Source organism: Cygnus olor, chromosome 4 (genome assembly GCF_009769625.2).
Source record: "Cygnus olor isolate bCygOlo1 chromosome 4, bCygOlo1.pri.v2, whole genome shotgun sequence".
NCBI classification, from domain to species: Eukaryota; Metazoa; Chordata; class Aves; order Anseriformes; family Anatidae; genus Cygnus; species Cygnus olor.
In genome coordinates, this window is record NC_049172.1 from 45,538,604 (window position 1) to 45,559,763 (window position 21,160).

The following is a 21,160-nucleotide window of genomic DNA, read 5'->3' on the forward strand; positions in this document are numbered from 1 at the left end:
GGTTGCACTGTTGGGTCTTGTAGAGGAGCTGTACTGTCCCGTGGGCACACCTCACTGGGCTGTTGGAGGAGAACTTGCTGGGAAACAAACCTTGCAGGAGACAGCAACCTGTGCTTTTGCTGCTCCCTAACAGCAGAGAATTTGAGGAGTTATGCTTTCCATTCGAGGGAGCAAGATTAGTGCTTTTTCTGGCTCACCTAGAGGGCTGTTTTTCATGATCAAACCTCAAAACTACATTCTTCTTCAGAACTTCTGCTTATTTTCTCATCTCCTCTCTGGATTTGAAACCTTGGTGCTGCTGTCACCAGTGTTTCACTGTGGTGTGGAGGAAGACTCAGGCAGAACAAGCATTTGGGCTCTTCTCAGCTTATAATGGTCTATTTTGATTAATCACCTAATGTACCAAAGTCCATACTCTATGTCAAACAAGGTACTCATGGCACACATACGTAAAGCATCAAGCTGCTGCTTTTGAGAATATACTGGAGGATCCATCAGGTTTCCTGTGCTCTCCCTGACTTCAAGCTAGTGTGACTGCATAATACGTTTTGAATCCACATCTAAGCTTTCTGAATTCCCTATTTAATTAATAATTTTGTGTTTACTTTTTTTAAAAACCAAGTAAATAACAGCTGGTGTTTGCTTATGTCAGGAGGACAAATGCATTACACAAACACCATACTTTCTCAGCATCAAAACTGAAAATGAGTTAATGTCTGAAGGGCCATTGGTGTACTAATGTGTGTTTATAAACCTGTGCATTTCAAAGTAACAGATACAAGGGGAAGAAAGAAAAGATGTCATAACAGATTTCAGCAGAAACAAAAAATTCTTCCAGACCTGCTATAACATTTCTCATGCTTCCTGTTTCCCCTAGGAATAAGCTCTTTGAGAAGTAGCATATTTTGGCAATTCCTTCTTGTGACCTAGCTCCTGGAGAGAGTTTGTCTAAGCTGCAGGGCAGGAGGGCAGCCAAAAATGTAATTGGGCAAGTTAAACAGTTGTGCAGCTGAGAGCCCTTCACGTGGTACAGCTGACCGAAGCTTCCATGAGAAGATCTTGGTATGTCATATGAGTTATTTGGGCATCCCTCTGGGTTGCAAATACAAAACCCCCAAACATGCACACCTGCAGAGGAAGACTCATTTCTTACGTATCAGCTGAATTGGATTTGGCCTGTGGTGCAGTTGGAAGGAAACGAAGGAAAGAGCTTGGGAAGATTTATTCCTGTGTTACAATATGTAAAACCAGATGCTGCATCTGTATCTCACAGGAAATCATTTCTGTGCCCAATTCTCATTTTCTGTGATTGCAATCTCCTCTCCCTTTTGCTATGTCCTTTAGTTTGCTGTTCTAGTCCTGCCTGTGACTGACTTTTCACCCACCCTCAGAATGCGTGTAGCCCAGTTGCATCCTGTGGAGTAATCAGAAAACCAGTTTGGTTTCTCATAGGAACTTCTTGTAATGCCTGTCATCCTAGTGCATTTCTTTTAGTAATTTTAAGGACCAAGTTGCCAGCTTTACTTCCAATAGAGATTACACTTCACTGACAATGAGAGACTTGCGGATCATGTAGAGGGCAGATCCAAATCAGGACAACCCCACATCGGCTAGGAGCTTTTAACAGAGGACCCAATGTGTTCTTGTCACATGAAATTCACAAAGCAGTTGGGGAGTGCTCTGTATTTTTAGGATTCCTCCTCAGCATTCTTCTGTGAATACCCATGTGGTTTAGCTGTCCTCCTTCATACTTCCTTCTTTGATGTGTTTGTGCTCATATTATTAAATGTATGACATAAAGCACAAGGGATCCACCGGACAGCCAAATTTACAGTAGTGTATGATCCTTATGATTAGCGTCTCTGGGTGTTGCTGTCTTTACACAGGGGTGTAGCCCTGCTGGCACCTCTGAGCACATTCCTGCCTTAAATCCCACTGAAACATGCACAATGAAAAAAGTTGCTTTCTGAGGTCACATGAAGCATTACAAATAATCCTGGAGTGCTCAGTTATGGTCTCTGCAGTAATAAGGAAGGATCTTTTCATAGGGATGTTGGAAACTTGAAGCAAATACTTTAAGTAGCAGACCCTGGACCTAAGAGGCAGAGCAGAAGTGACTAACCAGTTGGTGTGATCAGGTAATAATGTGGAACTGTGTTCTGTGTTGTGCTCTGCACCTTTCATGGGTGATTAATCTTCATTTTTTGGTGCTGTTATCCTCCCGAAGTCATGCTCCCAGTGCATGTGAAATGAAAGACAAGAACTGGCCGAGGGGCAGCAGGGCTTCGCAGAGCTGCTTCTGCTTTACAATGAGTGAAGAGCATATGTGAAATAGGCAGTTGTGCGGAGGGGCTGGTGACAGAACACCCCGTGCTCTTCAGAGGCCCCTTTTTAAGCCAAGATGCTCCTTCACGTGTGCCCAGCTCTTGCCCTTTGCGGTAGCCTCAGCTAGGTCATTCATGTGCAAAGCATGGCCCTCCAGTGTGTTACAGGATAACAGCAGAGGTGAGTGTTGGAAACGTGCCCTGGTTTGCCTCTAGGTCTGTGATGCGCAGTATATCCAAGTGAAGAAAAACTCATGGTCTGTAACAACTTACTGCTTTGGTCGCAGTTAAGAAAACAGCAGTGCCTTCCCAGGCAGTGGGTGTTGTTTCTGCTGGCACGCTCTTGGCCCCAGCACATCTCCATCCCAGTCCCGCCCCAGCACCAAGGGGGGTGGCAGCGCTCTGGGGGATTTAGGTGGATGTTCAGGAGGAATTGTCTCTGGAGGGTTTCAGCAGCAGCACTTCCAGTGGCAGATCGCTAATCCTCGCTGTGATGCGGTTCAGCCGTCTGCAGGGCAGCAGTAGTAGCGGTCTTGTTGCCAGTTCAGTACTGAACTTCTCCAAATCTTGGCAAACCCGGTCCTGTGTTTCCACTCTTTCCCTACGCAGTGTGAGCCAACGCCTGACTGCTCAGGCAGAAGCTGCCTGCCGGATGCTCGTGTCACTCTGTCCGTGATGTCCTCCCGCCGGAGCAGCTGCAGAAAGCTGGCTGCTGGTCAGTAACGCTGGGAGCCCTCCCGTTACCCCAGGCGGGCGGGGAGAACCGCGGAGCACCGTGGAAGGCGTTATCGAGCTGGATCCTTGCTCAGCATGGCTGCAAGAGGCTGCGGCCCGGGGCCACATCCATCCGGACGGGAGCGTTCCCCCCGGCACGGGTAGGGGCAGGGGTGTAGCATCGGGGGATGACGTAGTGGGAGGGGAATGTTCCCCTCCTCTGGTGGCTTGACTGGGTGCAGCTGGGCCTCAAGTGTGTTTTAAAGTATTTTCTCATTAGGGTCAACTTATGGGAAGTAGCAGATGGCAGAGTGAGGCTAAATTAGCGAGAGACGTGTGCTCTGTTAATGCTCTTTCTCTGTATAAACAATAGCTGGAGAGTGAAGCAGGAATGAAGACGCTGTTGTGTTTGTGTCTGCCTCTGCTGCTAAGTAGATGCAGAGGTCTACAGCATGTTTTGTCAGCGATGAAAAAGAGTAGGAGGAATTTGCCAGTCCTCCCACAAGGGAGGAAATATTGCAGCTCTCCTCTCCTTGCAACAAAAATAAAAGTGCTTGAAAGCACGTGAGGGAAAGAAAAACGCAGAGACAATTCTACATTAACAGCCAAACAGACCATATACTCTTGATCTCTTACATTTCAGCTTCTTCATATGAAAATCGATCAAACTAAGAATATTACAAACAGCATTTCTGCTCTGCTGTTCCCAGAAACTTTCCAACTTCCTAGTGTTTGAATCCATCCTAAAATATTGGTTTGAAATATGTGTATCTTTCTCTCGCAGCTGTGCGTGTGTATGTACATAAATGTAAACACACAAATACAGCTCTGGACAGCTGCTTATGGAAAGCTTCTCTGCCAGTGGCAGTTTCTTTATGGAAATGAAGAAATAATTTTTCCTGCAAATTTATGGTGCCTGAGGAAGTCTCGGAGTAAAGATACAGATGTCACCTTCTCAGCGGTGTACGTTATGATAGAGAGGGGAATCCTTGATGCTTTTACAGAGTAATGTCAGCTGGGCAGTGATGAGCCCCAACTCTCAGCATGGTTCAGACGTCCCCGTGTGTTGCCAGGTGAACTCTGGTGTCTGCCTCACGACCGAAGCAACCACCAGGGGATGGATTTTAGCTTTACTAGCCTTTTATAATGCCACAAACAATTGTTGCCAGCAGCTGCCTGCATCTTCTCACTTCTCAGCTTATTTGCTACGTCTGCCTGCATGCAGCAGTGTAAAAGTGTGCCAGTCTGGTATACGCTGATGGGGAGTTTTGCATCTAAATATGCTCCTGGGATCCCAGCTTGGACGTTGGCAGCTGCACTGGTGCTGGTGTCTCAAATGATATTTTTGCAGCCTTCGTCTTCAGTGATTGTTCTCAAGCCACAGCAAATCTGAGAATCTTAGCAAAATAATTACCTCGGATTTTCTGTCCTGCACTTTGCAACCTGGGCTGTGTGCTTCCATGTGCAGTGTCCCTGTGGGTCGCTTTCCGTTCTTTTCCACAGACCTTACTGACAGCCCTGCAGGACAGACCCTTCTGTTACCACCTTCCTGGTGCATTAGCTGGTACCAAATCCTGCTCCGGTTCCCATGCTGGTGTTAACTCTGTGGTGGAAGCAGGTGTTAAGACTATTAGAAAAACAAACGCAAAACTGTAAAACCCAACAATGTGAAACATTGTTTTTCAGCAGGGCAGACAGATCCCTGAACAACTTGGAGACTACTTACTAAGGAGATATACTTCCTCCAGGGATCTTTATCATAAAAGCAGCTTAAGTGACTCACTCTTTCCCTGAGGACATTCTTAAAACAACTCCACTCATTTTGTCTCTGAGTGGTCAGAAAGAAGGATTTATTTTTTGCTGTCCTTCAAAAAAAAAAAAAGGAGGGGGGGGGGAACTCTGTTTAAAAAAGTCAGCAGCCATATTTCCAGGAAAATCTGGGCTGTATTTAATCCTAAAGGTCTGCATGCAACTCCCTAACGCATGAGCTGACTGGCACTATGTTCACTCAAGCAAGTGCTTCAGCAAAAAATTCAGCACTATTTTTAGTTCTCTTACAACAAACCACTTGATTGTAAGGCCCGGGGAGCTGTGACATTGTGATTGCAAGGGGTTTGCTGGAGCCGACAGGAGACGCGGCAGCCTGTTAGCTACGCGGAGGAGACCCAGCCGATGTGGAGAAGCCCTCATCGAGAGCAGGTAAAATCCTGTAACCCTTGGTGTGCCCGTGAAGTGGATCCGCTGGTCAGAGACAGGGCATGAAAGCGTTAGCTGGCTGGCTCTGTCTGCTCTTGCCTTTAAAGATTTCATTCCGTAAATTCCTGTCCTGACCGTCAGCTTTTAAATCCTCTCCGCTTTTTTTTCCTAGCCTTTTCTGGGGTTTTACAGTATCTTGGGCGAGTTAGCAAATGGCAGTAGTGAAAAAGAAGTTTCCGAAGTGAAGGCATTCTGCTTTAAAAAAAAAAACACAACACAAAACACAGCCATTTCAGTGTCGGGGTGAGTAGCCTGTAACCAAGTACTACAACCCCTTCCTCCCTGCTAACTTTATTGACTCGCAGAAGAAAATACCCTGCCTTGGACTGGCCGCGCGGCTGAGGGGATTTGATCGGACCAGCCCGTGGGGGGCTCCTGGCAGACCGTGAGTGCGTGCCTGTGTGCGCGGTGCCTGGCGCGGGTCGGCTCTCCCTGGTGCCGCGGCCTCTCTCCGGCAGCAATCCCGACCTCCCTTTGTCCCCGTGGTGGTTGGCGCGGCTCAGTCCCACGCCAAGGAAGCTGGTCCTTGCGAGGTCTGTGCCCGCAGCCCCAGGGGCGAGGTGGTTGCCATTCCCAGGCGATGGAGTCACGGCAGGGACGGCCGCCAGCCAGCCGATAGCGGGAGCGCGGGCAGGGCTGGCGGCAGCCCCGGGGTGCTGGCTGTCGCGCCCACGGTGCCCCTGCCCTCGCTGACTCCTCTGCCAGCGTGCGCTCATGCCAGGTGAGATCTCAGGGCGTCAGGTTTATTTCCCGGAGGGTTGGTGGTCCGTGGTGTGCCGTGGCCCTGTTGTGATACTGCCAAGGAGATGAGCTCCCAGATTTCGGCAGCATCCTGCCCGCTGCCTCCTCGGTTCACGGAGCTGATGCCGTGTAGCAGCTGCTTAAAGCGTGCTTCGTTTGGAGAGAGGGCTTCAGGATGTTGGTTGCACAGGAGCTCCTGGCTTTTGCAGGGCGCGGGAACAGCAACTGGGGTTAGGGAAGGAAACTTTCACACACGTGATGTACCTGGGGTAGTTGTCTATGCTTAGCTGTTTTGTGTTTTCAGCCTTTTGTTTCAACTCAGTTGTGTAATGTTTGCCAAGTCCTTGCTTTGGTCAGTCTCAGACTTCAGGGTGAGCCTTCAAGTTTAGCTGCTTTTTGAAACAACTGTGGGTATGGTACCGTCTATGAAAATATTATCTTGAAAGAGCATGGCATGCCTCTTTTTTGATGCGTTGTTGGAATGCACGAGGAAGGGGCACAGCTGAATTCCCACGAAGTCTGTGTTTAACAACCCTGTCTGAGTATCAGCTGGCCGAGCTGCTGCCACCTCCTCCACATACTGGGAACGTGTGCTACCGAAACGGGCTGTCCCGGCCAGGGCCCTGCACTGCTCTCGGAGCTGCTGTGGTCACCCAGCTCTGCTGGAGGGGCATTTGAAGAGAGGCAAAGGGGCAGCTTCACGGCCAAGCTTTCTGTGTGTTCCTGTTAGATGCGTGTGTTTGGGTGTGTATGGTGCAAATGGCACAAACAGGGTATTGATAAGATGTGTTGGCCTTAAGCTTGTATGGACTGAGTCAAGACGATTGGCTGTGACTAGTCATGTTCATGTGAGATGAGATTTTTAATGATGTTTTAGGGCTTTCAAAAAAAAAAAAATCAAATATCAGAATTAAAGTCTGCTGATTTGTTCTCATTGATGCTGGCAAACTAGATTTACCTCCTCCAGAAATAGTTTCTAACACTGATCGCTGAGTTGCCAGTCACAACACTGATTACTAAATGAAGGCAATTGGAATGAAGAGTCAATTACTCCATTATCTGAATTCAGCAACCTGAGTTCCCATGCTCTAGAACTTATTATATGCTCTGAATAATTAAGATTATAATTAGTTGGGTTAATTCTGGAAAAAGTAGATGAGATTTCACAAGAATTTCAATGACAACTGTTTAGTGCTATTGCAAATAGCACATCTCTGGGAGATGCTGTACGTCTCTGTGTAGATCAAAGCTGTATGTCTGCTCATGGAGACCAAATGCACAAACGTTAGCAACTGCTGTAAAGGAGGACTGGAAATGTCTCAGTCAACACCGTGTGCTGGTCTGCCTCCTCCTGTTATCCCGAGTGTTTTGTGGGCTGCTACCAAGCAAACCGCTTGGATGGGGAGCCCTAAGCAAGCACCAGCACTTGCTGTTCTCTCCCTGGGATCTTCTGTAGATCCCTGTCTGCAGGGTTTGTTATATTTATGCTTTACCAATTTCTTTGTGTACACCTTTCTCCTGTGTCTCCTCACTTTGTGTTTACCCAGATTGTAAGTAGTTTCTTCTTTTAGTCTTTGCTGAAGCGAGCACATCAACAACTCAGCCATCAGTTTAGGCATGTGAAGTGCTAGCTTATGACTCAGCTTTGTATTAAAAAGCAGCAGACTCCACCGGGGAGGAAATGGGACCTGCAGATTTTATGGCCCAAAACCCAAGTCAGGGTGAAAGGCAAGTCTCTCAGCTGTCACTGCTGTGGCCACTCCTTCGTCTTGGAAGATGCCTGGGCAGGAGGCATCACGCCGCCTTGCAGGAGGACAATGCCTTGTGCACCATGCAGGGCAGGGACAGATGCGCGTGGGCTGGAGTCCCACACGTTGTTCCTCTGTTCCTATCTGTGAGCAGTGGGGCTAATCGAGTCCTTTGGCAGCAGATATTAAAATTAGGGTCTTAATACTTAGCAAGAACTCAAACCTGTTTGTGTCTAGTCATTTCTTCGGTTGGTTGCTTGTTAGTAGCTCTGTGCTTGCAGCCTTGCTTGGCCTGAGAAGCAATGTGTTCCTTTCCAGGTGGTTTGCTGTGCTTGCAGTATCCCAGCCCCCAACAGGAGCATCTGATATCTCTAAAGAGATCTTGCTCTTGCCTGGTTTTGAGCCTTCAAGTTCTATTTTCCACACTTGACACAGCCTGGATAGTGTTACTGCATGGGGAATGTTTGTGGCTCTGTGGAAAGGGGAAACTGCAAGAACAGATAACACCATTTCTGCTGGAGAACCTTTGCTGTAGCTCTTCTGCTGCTAGCTAAAGAGCGTAGCAGCGTGCTGTTAGCACAGGGCAGCACGTAGCCTTTCAACTGGAGTGCTTCACAGAGCAGCTGAACAGACAGAGGGAGTTATCTGAGAAGTTCTGATGTGCAAAGGGTAGAAAAGGCCAAATAATGAAACAGTTCAGAGAGCAGCACAGCAAAGGAGAGGAGCTGAAGCCATCAACAAAGCCATCGATGGTGGCAAAGGTGAAAGCCTGGAGCGTGCCAGTCACAAATTTCATATGACAGGTGAAGGCAAGCCATCTCTGCGGTTCAAACACAGGGGTAGTGGGGGTGTGCTGGCTGCTGTGTGCTAGAATCAGCCTGACACAGAAGATGGTCTGTGTGGCTGGATCATCTGATCCCAATATTCTGGTATCTTCTGTGCTGGAAAGACACACGGTCCTTAAAGCAAAAAACTCCACTACCTCAGAAAAACTATACCTGTTCTTAGCTGCCTTGCTCGAAGACACACCAAAACATCAACTGTCAAGGTTTTTTTTGGTAGTGTGGATCTTACCACATGAGAGGTGAGAGGAAGGTAGTTGCAATGCTCCCAGGAGGTGTTATGAAGTGAGCATGTGTTTGCAGAGTATCTGGATATAAAATCCCTTCCTCCTCTTCCCCTGCAGCCCTAAGCCTCTTAATTGGGTCGGTGGGTGAGACGCTGTGCCGCCGGTCCCCTGCCGTGTGCTGGGTTCAGCCAGAGGTGGTACCACAGGGTGTGTTGGAGCACCCCACTTCTGGAGCTGCTTCTCAATATTGCAGAGCTGCCCTGCTCTGTTGAGGGGCTGCTGCTGCCTCCTGCTCTCTCTTCCTAAAACTGGGTAATGCTCGTACCTTAATGTTCGTGCATCCTCACAGAACGGACAGATATCTTGGTTCAAGGAGAAGCAATTTCCTTCTGTCTTTATTGTACAATCTGGGATGAAAAAGAGATGGACTGCACATCACTAGTGCACCCTGTATCTTCTGCAGGCTATAAGTGTAAGCAATATAGCTCAAAAGCAAATTGTGAAGTCCAGACTGCATTGAGGCATTTAATCATTAGTTCAAAGAAATAATGGCTTCTGAGCCAGTCCTGGAGATGAGCAGTTATCACATTGTCTTTTTTCACATACTGTAATTGAAGAGCTGTAAATCAGTTACATACTTCAGTTTAAAACTGCTTTCCGTTTTTTTTTTTCCCCTGAACTTCATTAGCTAATTATAACTTGAAGTAGTCTATTAATTAAACTTCATTTTGTAATGAATCCAGCTCATCCTTCTTAAGCCGTCTGATGCAAAACCAAACTCGTTCTAATCCTTAAATGAAGTCATTGACTTTTCTGTCTGTGAACGTCAGTCAGATGGTGCAGATGACTGCAGTGCTTAACCTGACCGTTACCCACAGGCCCTGCAGCTCCCTGTTCTTCCAAGACAGAGTTTATTGACTTACAAAGTGCTGTAATACAGCACATGTAACCACGTGAGTTCCCACTGTTCGTTCCTGCTGCCAGAGGAGCAGTTGCAGATTTTTTGATGCTGATTTTTCAAGAACACACCTGCTCTTGGGAGCAGATCTTGTGAGAAATGCGTTGTTGATGTTAAGCATGAAAATAAGCGTCAGGTTTTCACCACCACCAGGAACATGGGGTTGTTCAGGTTGGGACAAGAGCTGCTCTGCGTGATGCTCCTGATAACCTGCCCCTTCTCCAGGTATGCAGATAGATCTTGATGAAAAGCTGAGCTCAGCAGTGAATGGTATTCATGAAAAGATGGACATGATTTTTTTTTGTCAATTAAAAAGGGATGCATTTTTCAGGCTGAATATTTTACACTTTATAAAGGAATAAAAGGCAGCTAGAAGCAGAAGAGAATGCCTTTTAAAAACAGTTGTCATATGCTTCGGGAGAGCACAGATGATACTCGTCCATGTTAGTGCTTAGGACTGTTGGCTGAGAGCGCATGGAAGAGCTAACGACATCCAGCAGTTGTTTCAGTTTCCTTGTTTGCATTCTGCTTCAGGCTTCGCTTAGTTCACTTTATTGCACCCAGGGGACATTGGCACTGCAAATGAGCTGGACTTTTAATGAGCAAATACTAACTTCCTGATATGAAGTGGCCAAAAGCTAAAAATGTTCCCTGTAACAGTGAAAAGCCGCCATGCTTGTATGTGGATTATGAACGCCCACCTCTTGGGGAGCTGATTGCTGGTGTTGTGTTACCAGCGGCAAGAGATGTGTGTTCAGATGCCGCTTGTTCATGTCCTCCCATCACCTGACATTGAAATCTTTGCTTACTGTAAAAGAAAAGGTGGCTTAGTGGCTTCATAATTTTGCACTCCTAACATGAAAACTAATGGAAAGATAGAATGAAGGTGTAAAACTAAGACCAGAATAACTTGAATTTTGAGAGAGATGGCTGTGCAATCAGAGCCTGCAATAAATGATCAAAGATGAGATAGAAAAATCTGTCCTTATTAAAAGAGGTACGTGCAGTATATTTGTTTAGGCACTCAGAATTAGAAGAGCTGTGGCTGCTTTGAATGTGAAATATGTCCTCAGGAAATAATTTTTGCATTTAAGCTTTAAGGAGTCTTGGAAGTAAAAGTCATTCTCGTGGAATTGGATTATGCCTTAGGCCTTGATTTTTATATTTTCCTGTTGTGCATCATCTTTTCTTTCTAAGATCCACAAACAGGTTTTTCATCCTGGTTGCTACTGGCAGAAACCTATAAATCTGAGTTTTGGATAGTAGCTGGTGAATCAGAAATGCTGCAGGCGGGAAGTCGTGCAGTCAATAGAAGTAGTCACACAAGGTCGACAGACCAGTTTTAGGCCAACTCTGTGTCTTTTCAGAAAGATTGTGGCGATGAGTTAGTGCCAGCAACCTTAGTGCTCTGGATCACAATGTTATCTGCAGCCTGCGTGAGCACTCTCCTTCTACAGAAGTTAAGTATTGCATCTTACGTGTCTAATGTGTCTGCTCCAGTGAGCACTGCTGGCACCAATCCATCTTGAAGGAGAACCTAGAAGCATCCTGGGGGGAACGGATGAACTCGGCTTTATCTTCGCCTTTTTTCTGCATCTCTAAGAGATGCGGTGATAGACCAGGCAGGACACAGCTCTCTTGGCCTCTCCCCCAGGTTACCCTGATGTACGGCAGTCACTGCTGTGTAATTATTACACCAAGGATTGTACAATATTTGCATTGATCCGTGACTTGCTGGTGAGGCAGGCAGCCAGCGAGATTTTAAGCCACTGTGTGGTATCTTGCTTTATAGCAGCTTGCTGTGTCCCCTGCCCTTGTGCACACCTTGTTCTGTCCTGGCGTGCCTCATTTGCTGCCCTCGCAGCTCAGGGTGTCCTGTCCTTCAGTGCTCTAAAATACATTTGCTGCAGGCCTTCAGGCTTTGTAGTATTGAAAGGGGTTGATTCCTCTTTTAATACAACAAAATTAGGCTTTTGCCTAAGCCAGTGATATGTAGCAGTGAGGGGCATTTTTACTTGGGCTTGCGTGGGCTCTCATTGCGTCTTTTTACAGCTCTTAAAGCAGTTAGGACGTTTATAGGTAGCAGTTTGTGTCGGGTGTCTCCGATTTGCAAATTGCCTTTAAATGCATTCCTTCCAGTTCACCAACTAGCGCGTGAGCTCACACACATTGTAAAATCTCAGTCAAGCTACAGTGAGAAAGCATGTTGTAGTAATTTATATGACAACTTTTTTGTTTAAATCTCAATGAGACCTTCACTGGACACACTTCACTTCAGATACGACCTTTGTGTCTCTGCTGGGTCATTTTCTGGGTTTATTACGCACTTTGCATTCCTGTAAAGCCCTTCACTGGGTGATCTTAAAGTCTTCAGAAGCTTTAATTAACTGAAGCAGTGTGTCTTTCCTGTGAGGCCAGTAAATATTCTTAATTGCTTTTTTGCAGAATGAGGAAAATCTGGTAGAGAAATTTTAAAGGAATTCACCAATGCTGCAGAAAAAGCTACTGAAGAGACACAAGCAGAAGCCCTAATCCCGAACCCCTCTTTATGTGCAACATTTTGCTTTATTCCATAAGCAGGCGAGGGAAGGATATAATGCAGCTGAGTAAGGCAATATATAGATCATGTCTCCTTTGTCAGGAAACTTTCTGCTTTGTGACCTGTGAGTTGCTAAAAGCGACAAAAGTGTATGGATGAGGAAGTCTTTTCAACACTGGGTAAAAAAGAAAGAAACCCTGAAAGCCTCATTCTGTTCCAAAGGGCTATTTATAGGAAGCTAAGGCAAAGAAGTATACCCTGGGGGGTGCGCAGAGTTTCTGTACATCTCGCTCTGGATAGCTGAAGTCTGAATGTAGTTCTTGGGCTGTTGTGCTCTGTGTGTGGTGAAAATCAGGGCCCAGACAGAGCAGACCATGCTGAAGGCACAGCATCGCTGCTCCACAGCATGCCGCTGCGCGGGGAAGGGACAGATCCTGCTTTGAGGCTGCTGGTGTAAAGCCTGGTAACTTGAGCTTCTGTGGAGGGGGCAGCATGTCCTGTTGAGACAGCCGTCATTCCTGTACTGATTGTGGGATGCTGCTGACTCCGGCCTGAGCAAAAGGGAAAAAAGACTCCAACTGTGTTGTTGTGAACTGCTTTACCAGAAAGGTGGCATTTATTGGTAACACGATGTGATGCCCAGTTTTAAGGACCACTGAGGAACAAGGGCTGAAGTGGCAGTGAAAATCAGTTGCGCTTCCTGGTGCTCCATCCCACACAGAAAACCTCTTCCACCCTTTGGTACCTGGTTGATCACCTCAGCTGATGGTAGGCTGGCTCTCAGGAGCTGTCCGAGTTGTCAAGAAGCAGGGAGCAGTCTGGAGTAAGGAAGGCAAAGCCTTCATTTACTGAAGTCCTCGGCAGTTGTTCTATTTTCTTTACCAAGCACAGGATAGATAGGCAGGTGTAATAGTGAAGGCAGTCATGCAACAGCAAAATGGGTGAATGAGAATCAGTGGGTTAACTCTAGCTCATTTGATTGCTTTGATGTTTGTAGCTCATGTTTTCTTCTGATCTTCCTGGAAAATAAAACTTTTTTTTTTTTCCCAGTGGGTCAGTAGAAGGAAGGCCTCGACACAACTGTTTTTTCCTTTACTCATCTGACAGCAGATGAGTAATAAAAATACACCTGTCTTTGGAGAGCAGAGCTGCTCAGCTCCAGTGAGCTGTTACCTGTTCCCCAACTCCCCAGAGAAAGCTTCAAGCAAGGAAGGCTGCAGCAATGGCAACAGGTTCCTGTGGCCTTGAACTCTGCTGCCAGAGGATAGTTGCGCAGTTTTGAAACAGCAGTTACTGTTATTAAATTGCTTTGAATTCCTGCCTTGAGACTTTAGTGGGGGAGTTCTAACATGCAGTTGGCTGACACAGAGAGTCTGTGATAGATCATGATGGGGTGGGATAAGACAATACAAGCAAGAACAGGTGATCGCAGTGTTCATTTAAAAACAGACAAAAATGGCACTGAAGTGAAGAGAGAGAGCCCCACAGTCTGGCATGTGAACACTGGGAACCAAGTGGGGAACTTGAGGGCACCGTGTTACCTAAGGCTTGCAAAGATGCTGAAGGGTGAAGCCTTCAGCCTCTCCGTTTGCAGGCACCAGGACAGGATGTGTGTCTGGCAGGTATTGTTCTCTACAACAAACTGGAGTTGTGACTTTGCAGTGGGGACTGTTTGCCTCATCTCCTGTGGTTATTGCTGCCAGAACTGGAATGTGAGAGTGATGTAGTTGTTTAAATGAAATTTAAATCGATACAGCTGAGTTGACTCTTCCTCTGCTGTATACTATACAGTGTATAATGCCTTGTGTTCACAGATACTGTGTGTTTGTATTTATCTGATGATTTGTACATGTAAAAGATCATTTTGCAAGATATTTGAGCACTCATTTGTTTGTTGGCCATTCAGTACTTCCATGTCCTCCCGATAAAAATAACCCCAAAAGGAGGCAAACAGGCAACAGAGCAAGGCATTGCAAGCTGGAACCTCATGCCTGGCTTTGGATTCTTTAGATACTAAACATGTAGGACGTAATTTATTTTTAGCAAAGGAAATGCCTGGATATTTTTCAGCAGAGGAAGCATTTTTTCCAGGTATTGACTATTTTGAAAATATCAAAGTTTGAGATGACCTCAGTCCTGACAGCACTCAGTTACTAACATTGGCAGATGAATTCAGTGTTATGAGCTCTCCACCTTTCAAAAGCTTGCTTTCTTCAGGAGGAAAGAGAACACCACAAACCCTTCTGTTTCTTACCCCTTTTTCCTGTTGTCTGCCTGTGTTGTGTCTGCTGTGTTGCAGATGGAACCAGTGATCCTCCCGCACCTTACTCTGAACTAGGATAAGTCCATTTCCGTAAATAGGCAGGCAAGGCTTCAGGAGGACGGAGTGGAGCTGACCTTTAATTTTGGCAGCCTGTCTTCAGAGCCGGTGGTAGGATTCCCAGTGGTGGAGCACCTGCGCAGGGAAGTGTGTAAGCCTTTGCCTGCTCGGTTTTTGTCTAATTAATGTGACCAAAGTCACTGTGCAGCCGCAGTCTACACCAGGAAGCACTCACTGGCCGTAAGCAGTCAAGCTGCAGTACTGCATAGCTGATCACTTGCTGGAGCTGGAAGGCAAAACGCCGAGATGTCACTGCTGAAAACTGTCTTTGGTGCTCTGTTAGCTCCTAGTTTGTTGAGAACAGAATTGACAGGTGCTCACTGCCTGCGTGCATACCTCGTAATAGCAGCTTAAGGGTAAAAGCGTAGCGTTAGTCTAGAAAATGCAGTGCACCAAAGATCGACTTGCTTGCGGTAGGTACCTGAGCATTTTTAGTACAGAGATATCAGCATCACAAAAGCAGATGACAAGCATATTTTCCTGTAATCTGTAGGAGCGATGCCACTTGCCGTCATTGCAGAATCAGTGCCGTGCTGTCTGTCCCTTTTGTTATGTGTGCCGTGGGGCTTCGGATACGTTTAATCTAGTTCAGTGCCTCCCAGCTCAATGATGTATTGGATCAGTTCTGGCTAATTCTGAGCGTAGTGTATGCACTGAGTGCACTCAGAGTATTCTCTTACTGCAGCTGAAACCGTTTAGTTATGTAACTAAACTGAAAGAATCTGCTTAGATTTGTTTAGTGCTCTTCACATCTGGAGAAACAAGTCATTGTGTACTCAGTATAAAAGAAATAAGTGATTATATCTGGACCTGTGTGGATTCCAGCAGATTGCTCTCTTGCTTCCCCTCCACCGATCACTTGTACATCTGGTGAATCAAAATGAGGTTTCTAAAGTGAGTTTTGAAAAAGTCTTGAGCAGCGGCCCTGAAGTACAGCTTGCCCTGGGGCGGATGGCAGTCAGCTGGCGTCGAGGCGGCCCCGTCTCGCTCCCCCTGCCCGCTGCAGGTCACAGGGTTGCACGGAGCAGCTTCCTGCTGCTGCAGGCACAACAGGCATTAACGGGGAATGGCTCTTCCATGTAGAAACCGCTGCGGCAGCGTAATCTTTGTCTGGGGCTGTTTAGGCAGCAGCCTGAGCTGCCCTAATGGAAATAAAACATAGGTTGGGCCAGTGGAGGAGAGTGACGCAGCTACGGCCCGTTAGCTGTGGAAGGTGGGGCTGTGCCGGGACAAACCAGCATCTCCTGCGATCCTGACAAACGGGCAAGGAGCCTGGGAGTTGAGAGGAGCAGCAGCAGTGAGGAGCAGAGGTACTCCGTGTGCTCTTTGCTTTTGTCCCGGGCGAGAAAAGGGAGACACGGCGGTTAAGAGGGATGTTGTGTTTGTGATGAAGGGGGCAAATCCCTTTTTCAAAATATGCCAAAAGCTACAAGTTGACCCAGGGTAAAGAGCAGATGAAATTTGTGGCATTTCTGTCTGAATGTGTTCGTCAACACTGCGATTTGTAGTCGTACAAAGATACTGACATCTAAGCAGCTTATACTGGAATTTGTTAGTATATACTGGAATCTGTTTGCAGAATCCTGCATCCACTGAAACTTTCTGTAGCGTGAAAATTTCAACTTCGAGTTGGTCGGTGTGAGCACAGAAGCTGTGGCTGTAATGCACCTCCAGCAGGAGGGCAGAGAAATCCTTCCAGCTGAGAAGTTTCCATTGTGTCAGTAGTAGGAAAGCCTGTGTGTATGTCAGCATGTGCTATGAATAACTCCCAGCGCTCCTGATAGAAGGGAGTTCTTATTTCTAGGTAATGTAAATAGAAATGATTTTTCTTTCCTAGAGAGAATGGTTTCAGTAAATCCTACAAGAAGGCAGGATTATTTGGGCAGGTGGTTTTTCCTGCCATCAAAAATGACCGGGGACTAAGGAAAAAACTCTCTTTCTTAAAATAAGATCAGAATTAATGCGTATTAAGAATGTGTTGCAGGCATGCCGGCTGTACAGTGGTAGTTGTTACACACTGCAGCAGTAAAGAACTGTGGTATTTTTAGAAGTTTTCAGCAAACAGCAGCATTAATGTAACCATTGTGCTTCATTCCCGTGTCACTTTGGCAGCCGTTTCCAGTATAAGCAAACAGGGAAGTTTTCCTTGTCCTCTACCACCCAGGGAAGCATTTGTGTGTTAACACAAGTCAAGGTGGCGCTCACGGATCCTTTCTGCAGTCCAGCTTTATTCTCTCTTTATTTTGGCTTGCACTGGGAGACGCATCATCGGTAGGAGGTGGTAGATAATCGCTCATCAGGGGATGCGGACGGGGAGCGGTGTTGGGGCAGTGGGATGGGATGTCCTTTCAGGGTGCTTTCCACCCCGCTGCCACAGGGCTGGGCCTCACCCAGATCACGTTATCTTGCTCCAGAAAGGCAAGGGGAGGAGAAAATGTCCGTGCTTTACTCCGGAACCTTTTAGAAAACAGCTGCTCCCCTGAATCAGGAGGGAGAGTTGCTTCCTTGGGTCTGCTTTTGCTCTCAGTTAAATCAATGGAAGGGGAATAGAAAATGGATTTTGAGGAGTGCAATACTACTGTACTGCTGTATGCTGTTGCACAGTGTTGTTTTCTCTGAAGCCAGTTAGCAGAATGGTTTTGGTTGGTTTTGGTTTGTTTAAGCACAAAATTGTAAACTTCCTCTTGCGAGCATGAAGTCTAAAAGGATAAAATGAGGATCGAGTCCATTTCATTGTGAGCAAAGTGTAACAGTGAGCTTTAATCTCCAACACTAACATTCACGCTGAGATTAGGGTTAATGTGGAGGCGGAAGAAAAATTGCAAAAATACCCAGCTTCTCATGTCAGACACTTCATAAAAAGAACTACATTTTAAAAAAAATGTAGGCCTACTATGAGAGAAGTTTTTAATGAAGCAGAAACAGAGATGCTCAGATTTGAAATGAATGAGGTAAAGAAGAAATATAAGATAAAGTGCTATTCTAGTAAATATACAGGGGAAATGGTATACTAAAATGTGGAAGTACTCAAGGGTATCCTGAAATACAGCTCTGAGGAAAAAGCTAGCAATGTAATTCAGGAAAGAAATTTGGATTTATTGTGATTGTCTCTCGGAATATGACCCAAGAAATATTGGATGGTTTATTTGTGCCACCTCTTTCTTACAGTGCTGTCAATCTTTTTATCTGAGTAGAGCAGTTCAAGAGATTGGAGCTGCTAGAGGAAAAGCCCAGGAGGATAAGCTGGAAGGAGTCACTGCATCTGTATTGCTTCTGACCCTGCATGTACCAAAGGCTGGGAGAGCATCGGTTCCAGGAGCTGGCCAAAAGCAGAGCTCCCGAAGGGAGGCAGGGATGAACTGCGAGTGACGGACAGCTTTTCAGGGATTGCAGATGTGGTGTTTGGTATAACTTGAGCAAAAGGGCATGCTGTGGGCAGGAAGAAGTTAGAGGCGATTCTCATTCAATGATCTGTGGTATCTTTCTCTAGTTCTGGATAGAAAAAACACTCCTTACTTGCAATGGCAAAATTCCTTCTTTTTTTCCCCTTCTGACTTCCTGGTTTCCCTTACCTCTGTGTCTGTAGTGTCATGTAGTGTGGCTGCATGCTGTAGCTCACCTGTTCTTCTAGGAGCAGGAGGGACTTGCCCAAGATTCTGGTTTTCTGGTTTTGGCTGCATAAAGGATGTAGCCTAAACAGTTTGGTAACTATTGCAAGGCTGAGCTTAAATGTGCAGTGTATGGGCCAGCAAATCTACTGCTTTGCTGTAGACCTGCTCACAAAATGCGCTTCCCTTTCTGTTTGTGGGGCCTTTCGAGCCGTAGCATCATAAAAACCCCACGTCCACCAAATGCATTTGTTTGTTGCTGAGAATTGTTAATGCCTCATTTTTGTCATAGCTTGACTGTGCTATCTGGGGCCGATTAGGGGTGCCTGGTACAGAGGATGCCCTTTGTAGCACCTGCACATCGTAACTTTCTGCCCCTTTCCCCACTTTCTGGGATATAAATTCCTTGGTTCGTGTTCATGTGACTTGGGGCAGGGGCTCATGCTCAGGACCTTACCGTTCACCGTGGCTTCGCAGGAGAAATGTGAACTTGATGAGCGTCTGTGACCGTTCTGTCCCTGGCCACGAAAATCTCTTCATTGTATGCGGCTGCTTGTACGGCAGCTTGGTGTTTGCCTCCCCGAAACATGTCAGGGATTAACCTTTTGCTGAAGCAAATTCCAGAAACAAAACCTGCCAGCCAGCACAGACTGCCCATTGCCACCATTCTCCTTCCTGGGCTGCGTCTGCCCCTGGCCTGGGACTCCGTTTGGTTTTTTGCAAATAAAAACATCTGCCTTTCCCCAGTGAAAGCAGCACTTGAATGAGGTTCTTGGAGACCTTCTGCACTTTCCCTTGAAATCTAAATTTACCCAGGGACAGAGATTATTTTAGAAGAGCAGGAGCAAGAAAATGATGCCTTTGTTCTGAAGACTGAGAGAGCAGTCTGGTGGTTGTGTTAAAATGCCTGTGCCCTTAATTAATATTGACTGACGTTGCTCAGAACAGAATGGTTATATTATGTGCTGTGGCTGAGGGGATGGTGAAAAACGGGCAGGAGTTATCAGGTAGGCTTCAGACCTGGCTGTCATCACTGCTGTGTTTCCCTTTGGCTTCTAAATCCTTTCCCTGTTTGTTTAAAGAGTAATTCATAAAACAGCTTTCCATCTGGAAGCTTGTTTTGTAGTTGTAAAAATCTGTCTTTCCGTTCCCAGCTGAAGAACTTTGAGAAAATGCAAGAGATGGAAGACTGCAATAATACCAAAGTGTGAATTAGTTGGAAATAAATATTTTGAAGTGGATTAAATACTGCCTTTGGGCTGGGGACAATCTCCCTGTGGCGGAGAATGACAGATGCATTCCTGACACCCTCAGGACAAGGCCTCTGTGTGGGAACGGGTGGAGGAGTGAAAGGAGAAACACGGCCCAGAGAAGCTTTTACTGCCCAAGGGAGCCTCAGACAAGCAAGCACAGACAATGAGGAAGAGCAGAGGGGAAAGGGCTGCGCTGTGTTTGCTCTGGAGGTTGGTCAGTCTGTCCAAGTGCCAGGATTTACGGCCCCGGTGCTGTGGAGCAGCCCTTTGGGCTCCTGTAACCTCCAAGAAGTGTCCCCCCAAACAAACAGTGGCAGCACTGGCCTCTGGAGCTCAGCTGGCAAGCGATGCTGAAGCAAAGCTTAGGGTAAGGGAATGGTGTTGGTATTTCTATATTGGTAAGTTTTCATTTTTGCGCCTTTTCTGCGTAACTTTTCAAACACGACTGCCTTGGCATGTGGAGTGTGGAAAGTAGGCATGCTTTGTGTATTTTCTCCGGCGTCAGGAATGCAGGGATGATGGTGTTAGAGGTGGGGAAGTCAAGACAAGCCAGGGAGTGCCAGGGATTGGGATCCAAACATCTGGGGCTGAGCTGCCCCAGCAAGTACCAAAAAAAGGAGAAGCCTCAGCACAGGGATGATGCTCAGTGGCAGAAGCTAGGCAATGGACTGATGCAGCCGACCGGCAGCAAATGCTTTACAGCATGGATAGGTAACATTTCAGAATGCATCACTTGCTTTCTAAATATCTTACCTGAATGTAACAACGCATGTGAAGGTGCATGCAGCTCGCTACCAGCTTGGGCAGAGGTAGTATCCAAGTATAAGACTTCCAAATAAAAATCACCAGTTTGGGTATTAAACAGTAGTTCACAATTACTCATTTTCCACCCCAGAGATCATGCATTTCTTTTCGGTTTGGCTATTTGATGTACATTGAGATCAAAGCTGTGAGAGCAGCAACATTCGTTTGCATTATGAACGAAAAAGATTTTAAATGACTGTTTGGAAACATGCAGAACTCAGCTCAGCTTTCAAGCTGGCACTGAACTTACTGACCTAGGTCAAGAAACTGGGCTGTGTTTTACAGGCTTGAGCCCAGGCAGAATCGGCTGGCCGGGGAAGCTGCCATCACCATTTCCTGCTGTTGGGAATCCTTGGTTAAACCCAACAACGTGAAAAGCTCTGCCTGGATCTGTGCAGTGGCAGACCACAGAAATTGCTGCTGCTCTTTGTGCCTTCTATCTAATTGCCCAGATTACATATTTAGTTGCCCATCTTAATGACTTGTTACTAAAATTACAAAACACCAGAGTACAAAATGAGTGAAATATTGCAATTGGCAGCTCTATCCCAGGTAATGTGTTGCCATGGCATCAAACGGAACCAGCAGCGGCCAGTGTGCTGTAGGCAGGTTATCAGTGTGGTGCTGAACGTTTAAATTACGTGTTTACTCTTGTTTTACTCTGCTCAGTGATACGAGTGTACCTGGAGGAGAGCAGAAGAGCAGACGGCGTCTGGTGCCGCAGGGAGCCGTGCACGTGCTGCCGGCACTGCCTGTAGCCACGGAG

The 21,160-nt window shown here is 46.5% G+C and overlaps 1 protein-coding gene across 12 annotated transcripts in view; it reads left to right on the forward strand.

The window, feature by feature from the left end:
- Positions 1 to 21,160, forward strand: part of ARHGAP24 (Rho GTPase activating protein 24) — a 193,144-nt gene that overhangs the window by 103,077 nt on the left and 68,907 nt on the right. The window contains exon 1 of one of the 12 annotated variants that reach the window (XM_040556732.1): positions 3,056 to 3,199. The exons of 9 other annotated variants lie outside the window; for them this stretch is intronic. Coding sequence is in view for 1 of the 3 variants with exons in the window: in XM_040556731.1 (XP_040412665.1) it covers positions 6,009 to 6,015 (7 nt within the window). In the remaining 2 variants the exon portion in view is untranslated. Of the gene's footprint in view, positions 1 to 3,055; positions 3,200 to 5,218; positions 5,238 to 5,711; positions 6,016 to 21,160 lie in introns of those variants that run through there. 2 more of the 12 variants (XM_040556735.1, XM_040556731.1) reach the window with 2 other exon arrangements.